The following is a 6,317-nucleotide window of genomic DNA, read 5'->3' as shown; positions in this document are numbered from 1 at the left end:
TGATAATGAATCTAACAATATTGATTTGGCATTGTGATTTTTGATACTATTTTCAATAAGTTTGGTCAAAGTAGAGATAGTTTGACTTTGGACAAAATTTATATGCAGACTAAAAATGACCGTAGGGAGTATTTCGGTGGCAGTGCTCTTGAAGTCTTGATAATTCCTGGCAATGCCATTCAAAATTATAAATGGGAGAATCTGGTTACAACTATCAGAAACAATCAAATTGAAACAATAGGAAATTGGGAAGGCACTGGAAAAAGAAACAGAAAAAAAAAGTAACTCGAATGAATAAGCGTAGTATATGGGACGGTTGTTGGGCCAGGCCCAATGAGGCGAAGAGGGGGCGCGAGTTTCCGGAAAAGGCGGGAAAAAAGAATCGCGCGGTAAGCGCATCGACTGCTCTGCTAAAAAACTAAACATGGAAATCCATGTCCGACTAGAGCTTGGGACGATGAGGCGAATCCGATTTCAGACGGAAGCGCGTCGTCTGCACACCATATAATCCCCACCCCACCGATCAATCCAATCCCTCCTCAAACACAACTTGCTAGGAAACCATGGCCGTCACGAAAGCGAGAAAAGCAGTCAAGAGATCAACTTGCGCCACCGCCGACGCTGGAGCCGGAGCCGGAGCCAGCAGCTCCATGTCCATGGCGCCTCCGCCCGGTCCCGGCGGGTTGAACGAGCTCCAGCAGCCGCCGCTGCTGCCTCCCGGCGTCTACTTCAACCCGACCAAAGCGGACAGGATGGGGTTCCTCAACCGGTGGATCGCCGGCGACGACAAGATGCCCGACGCGCGGGGGTTCATCCTCCACGCCGACATGTATGACAACGACCCCTACGCGCTGCAGCGGCTGCACCGGCCGGCCAGCGCCCGCGAGGGCAAGTTCAGGATGTAAATGGACAGCTCGCTGGACATTGTGGGACTTGTCCACTCTGACCACCGGTTCTTATGCGGGACTATGTCATAGTCCAATTATTATTTGTGTGGCGTATGTGGTGTCCACATAGTACCATATAGTATTTACTAAGAAGCAAACTGATACAGTGATACAATGGCATTAGTACAGGCCTAATCCGATCATTCAGTACAGGCCTCATTAGTCCCTCTCACCATCTTCTCTTGTCACTCAACACAGACACGGGGAACGGGCACGACGACGCACGCACGAACATGTATTTTGCTTACCTGTTTGGAGAAGAGGAGGCGGAGGAGCAGGGGTTGAAGAGAGCATCGGCAGGATTAGGGAGATAGCAGAAGAGGCATCGCCGCAAGGATCAACTCGGTCCCTGCCTCCCTGGCGATTCCCTTGGACAGCGGCGACGGTGGAGGGGCTGAACGGCGGGGTTGGGGAGAGAATAGAGGAGGCGCCCCCACACTGCTCGGCTCAGTCCCCGGCGCTTCCCTTGGACGGCGGCCCCTTTGAGAGACTCAGTGGCGACGGCAGCACCATGGACAACGGAGAGGATTGGAAGGGGGGAGGGGTTGCGTTTGGACATGGCGGCGGCGAAGGCGTCCGCTCTAGGGCATGGCAGCGTTGGGTGTTCGGGGACGGAGGCGAACGCGCCGCTAGCACTCGTGGGCTTAGTTGGTCTGTCCACTTGCGCCACTAATTTTTACTGGATCTTCACGAACGCCATTTAGACTGTTTTTTGCGGGTGGCATATGTGGGACTAGTGGGACCCGTCGCCACTTACATCCTGAGGGCAAGTACACGTGGTGGTTCCTCGGCGAGAGCAAGTTCCAGAGCCCGTGCGGCGCGACAGAGAACAAGCGCGCCGACCGCAGCGTCCGGACCGGCGGGTTCTGGCGGGTGGAGCAGAGCAAGGAGGAGCTTCGCGAAGAGGGCGGGCGCAAGAACTGCTTCGGGTTCTACTGCGTCCCGATGAAGCGCAAGACGCCGTGGCTCATGCAGGAGTTCACCAGCGACAGGGACAGGGGCGACGGCAGGAGGGGCGTGCCCGCGCTCCACAAGCTCTACGTCACACCGCGCGCCACCAATGAGGGCCGGAGGGAAGTCTACGGGGAGGACGACCTGACGGCGAGGAACAAGAAGCCTGTCCCGGCAGACTATTTCGCCGCCGCCGCCGCGCTGATGCCGCCGGGGAGTGTCCGTGGTCTCCGGCAAGAACACGTTGAGCCGCCACGGCCACAGGCGTCGGAGCTGCTGCCTTCGCCCCCGCCCCTTCTTGATTACGGCGACGACGACGATGGCCAATACTTCATGGATGACATAATGTCGTCGGTGGGTCCTCTTCACTACGACGATGGCGAGAAGGGGCAGAACTCCATGGGGCCAGCCAACGTTCTTGGTCAGTACCAGCACCAGCAAGATGAGGACGGGCCTGAGGATAATTTCAGCATCTCAATGAACCAACTCATGAGAATACTTGACAAGCCAGCGGAGACGACGGTCGAGGGGGGAGAATCGGCGTGGGACTCGTTGCCGGATATCGTTGATCATGATGAGTTCGTGAAATTCAACAAGGATGCTTAGATTGCAGCTCCACTTAGACTGAGAGATCCAAGTTCCACTTAGACACACTGATCGCTGGATCTGCTAGCTAGAGATTATTCTTTGGTTGATTAATTTGGTTTGGGGGATTTAATTTGTGTGGGGTTCTAGTCTATGCTAATAGTAGTTCTCCCTGTACCGTGTGTTTGTATTAGACTCAAAAATGTAATGTGATGTTTTTTTGAGGGATATCATGTGATGCGATTGGTTTCAAGACTGTTTATATAGGAGTATTTATTTAATAATTGCAGGGAAAGAATTTAGTTTGCTTTAAAATTCTTGCACTACTAATTTTACTTGATTCGCTCATACGAAAATAGCAGAAGATTTGCATGACAGGCATGAAGTTTGAACATAGTTATAATCGGAAATTCTAAACTGTCTTGATGTTTTCGATCGGCCCACAAAAAAAACCAATATGCAAGTGCATGGGAAAAATTTCCTTGTCACGTTGATTACTTTTAGTCCCAACTGTGAAGTCTTCAAGATTTACCAAATTTGGCTTTCACATATGAAATCTCAAACAATAAAATATGGAATCAGACACTAAATCTTGAAGACCACAATAAAGTTGGGCAAATGCAAAGTTCTTAACTCATGCCAATAAGGGCATCTCCAGCCGCACCCCCAACAGGCCCCCCCAGGCCACTTTTTCGGCGCCGGCGCCGAAAAAACAGCCCAGTCGCGCCCCCAGGACGCCGAAAATCGCCGGTTCGGACCTTTTTTCCGCCCGGCGGTCACAGGCCGAACCCGGCGCGCTGGGGAGCCGTTGGGGGCTCCGGCGCTAGGGAAAAGCACGCCTGGCCCACACCGACAGGGGAAAAGTTAAGGTTTTCTTCCCCCGACTCGCCTCGCACCCCCCTGCGCCCTCGGCCACCACTAGCTATATCCCGGCGACGGCCGCCGCCCTACTCTGCTAGATAGCCATTCCCCGCCGGAAAATAGTAGCACTTCGCCGCGGCAGCCCCTCCCACAGCAGCTGGGCGTTTCCGGTCGCCATTTCCGGCCGCGGAGGCGCGGTTTAACGGCGGGTACACGCCCACCGAGCGCAAGGTGTTCGGCGTTTTGCCTGCCTCGGCGATGGACTCGGATGAGGAGGAAGAGCTCGCCGCGCTGCTGGAGGAGGAAGCCGCGGCCGACGTCCAGGAAGAAGAGCATCTCATGGTGCTCGCCGCCCTCGCCCAGCTGCTGGCGAGCAGTGAAAAGCCGCGGCGAGGTGGCTCGGCGCTGGGGCGGGTGAAAGCAAAGAACCGGCATCGTCTGCAAGGCTACTGCATGCTCTACTCCAACTACTTCGCCGATGCTCCACTTCATGGCGAGAGAACATTTCGGCGCCGTTATCGGATGAGCCGAAAGCTCTTCCTCAGGATTGTGAATTCCATCCGGGAGTTCGACAACTACTTCAAGTGCAAGATGGATTGCACTGGCGCTCTGGGATTCACCTCCATCCAGAAGTGCACGACAGCGATGAGGATGCTTGCATATGGAGCTCCAAGTGATTCACTCGACGACTATGGGCGCATGGCCGAGTCCACCAGCATAGAGTGTTTCTACAAGTTCTGTCGGGCAGTGGTGGCAGTGTTTGGGCCACAATACTTGAGAACACCCAATGCGGAAGACACTGCTCGGATCCTAGCCCAGAATGCAGCAAGAGGATTTCCTGGGATGCTTGGAAGCATCGACTGCATGCATTGAAAATGGAAGAACTGCCCATTTGGTTGGCAGGGGATGTACAAAGGTGCCAAAGGCGGTTGCAGTGTGGTGCTTGAGGCGGTAGCCACACAGGACCTCTGGATTTGGCACTCCTTCTTTGGTATGCCAGGAACTCACAATGACATCAACGTGCTGCAGTGCTCTCCTGTTTTTGCCAAGCTCGTTGAGGGCCATTCTCCTCCGGTGAACTTCGAGATCAATGGGCACCAATACAACAAGGGGTACTATCTAGCTGACGGCATCTATCCGAGATGGTCGACATTTGTGAAGACGATCTCAAACCCTGTGCCAGGAGGCAAGAACGCCTGGTTTGCGAAAGTTCAGGAGGCTTGCCGGAAGGATGTCGAGCGGGCATTTGGTGTGCTCCAATCTCGATTCGCTGTTATTCGGTACCCCGCTCAGACCTGGTCGAAAGATCAAATGTGGGAGATCATGACTTGCTGTGTCATCTTGCACAACATGATCATCGAGAGCGAGCAAGAAGACCCAGTGATTGACACTGAACCATACTACAGGCAGGGTCCTCTAGCCGAAGTTGATCACCAGCTACCGGCAACTTGGACTGCCTATCTCAGTATGCGTCAGGAGATCCGAGACCCACAGGTGCATCATCAACTGCAGAAAGATCTGATTGAGCACCTATGAAGGCTCAAGGGGGACGCCTCGTGATGAAATACGAGTTTTTATTTGTTGAACAATATAATTTGTATTGAATTATTTGTTGTTGTAGTATTTTGTTGAAGTATTTGATTTTTCTGTGATGAAATATGTGATAAGAAATAATTGTGTTGATAATTGAACGCCGGGACACGGCGAAACCACGCCGAATATGGGCCTATTCTCGCCCATATGGGCCGTTTATTCGCCGAAATTGGGCTGCAAAGTGAGCCAATTTCGGCGCCAGGGGGCGACGACTGGACACAAACCCGCCCCCAGCGCCGAATGCATCGCCGGCTCGCCCCCAGGGGGCGATTTTTATGCGTCCTGGGGGGCCAACGGCTGGAGATGCCCTAATAGACTTGCCATCTGTGAACACCAACTCTTGGCCAATGTAGCAAAAAAAGCTGAATATAACGTGATTGAATGGTTGCAGCGACGCGCTCTTTTAAACAAAACTGAGAGCGTCCCAAATCCTATTTCGGTCCATAAAGCTAATTTCATGACTATCACCTTCAGCATCTCTTATCTGTAATTACGTTGCTTGTATGACACCCAGCGATGTCAAATGGCATGATGACAATACCCAACTTTGTACACTCTATTTATGGTTACCGGCGATTTAGTTACACCAGCAAGTAATAAAGCCAAGTTTCTCAAAAAGAGAGGTCAATTTCATGATTGCTACTCCATCAAGCACGCTACTATATTCGCACAAGATCCCATCAGCTGCCTCGCGTCACGCCAGATGATGAGCCAGCTGATGAATCACCCAAGGGCAGCTTGTTCGGAGAGTCGACGGTAATGATGACTTGTTCTTCTCCAGTGGATTCTTCCACGCTGAGCTGCAAGGCTTCAGCAGAGAAGCTACCACCCGGCTGGTTCCTCTGCCCATTGGCCTCCGTGAACAGCCTCCCTACTTCGAAGATGAGAACTCTAGCTTGGGCTTCCACCTGATAGCTGTCTGCTGCGTAGCAACTGTCCATACGGTTCATAGCTGTAGGTAAACAGGAAAGCATCAGTGTCAACATCAATCAGTAGATATAACTAGAAATCGTACGAGTAGGGCTATAGATTTCCATTTTCAATGATTCACTTCTTGATGGATGATGTACAGCACCTGAAGACTCCAGACCAAGTAACTCCAGGTCCATGTTTGATGGCAGCAGCACTCCTGGAGGTAAGATGCTGTTTTGGTTCTCCGCCTTCAAAGTTCCTTCTAGTAAGATGCCGATGTAATTATGCTCGAGCATGATGTCTTCACCCTTGGTGTACAAGTTCATAGTAGATCCTGTGCTGACGAGAAGCCGCGTCTCTTGCATTGTCATTTTCTCGAACACACGTGGGATCAAGAGCTTAGCAATGACTGCAGCACTTTCCTGCAATTTCCATGTATGTATGATTAAGGACTAGCGGATTAGATCC

At 52.3% G+C, this 6,317-nt stretch overlaps 2 protein-coding genes across 10 annotated transcripts in view; one reads left to right on the top strand and one right to left on the bottom strand.

The window, feature by feature from the left end:
- The first annotated feature begins 563 nt into the window (after nucleotides 1-563).
- Nucleotides 564-2,504, top strand: LOC119333660. The gene is made up of 2 exons (XM_037606486.1): nucleotides 564-901; nucleotides 1,685-2,504. Exons 1-2 carry the CDS (start codon nucleotides 564-566, stop codon nucleotides 2,502-2,504), a joined length of 1,158 nt encoding a protein of 385 aa, XP_037462383.1.
- A 2,758-nt stretch (nucleotides 2,505-5,262) lies between these two features.
- Nucleotides 5,263-6,317, bottom strand: part of LOC119332330 (sodium/hydrogen exchanger 8-like) — a 17,129-nt gene continuing 16,074 nt past the window's right edge. For 5 of the 9 annotated variants that reach the window (XM_037605511.1, XM_037605514.1, XM_037605516.1 and 2 more), the window contains 2 exons: nucleotides 6,013-6,271; nucleotides 5,286-5,889 (listed from right to left, as the gene is read on the bottom strand). In XM_037605511.1, the coding sequence (XP_037461408.1) occupies nucleotides 5,618-5,889; nucleotides 6,013-6,271 (531 nt within the window). In that variant the 3' untranslated portion in view covers nucleotides 5,286-5,617. Of the gene's footprint in view, nucleotides 5,890-6,012; nucleotides 6,272-6,317 lie in introns of all 9 variants that reach the window. The other 4 variants (XM_037605512.1, XM_037605510.1, XM_037605513.1 and 1 more) reach the window with 1 other exon arrangement.

The sequence above is a fragment of the Triticum dicoccoides genome, chromosome 7A (assembly GCF_002162155.2).
Source record: "Triticum dicoccoides isolate Atlit2015 ecotype Zavitan chromosome 7A, WEW_v2.0, whole genome shotgun sequence".
Classification (NCBI taxonomy): domain Eukaryota; kingdom Viridiplantae; phylum Streptophyta; class Magnoliopsida; order Poales; family Poaceae; genus Triticum; species Triticum dicoccoides.
The sequence above is the reverse complement of the archived record's forward strand: the minus strand, read 5'-3'. Positions and strand labels throughout refer to the sequence as shown.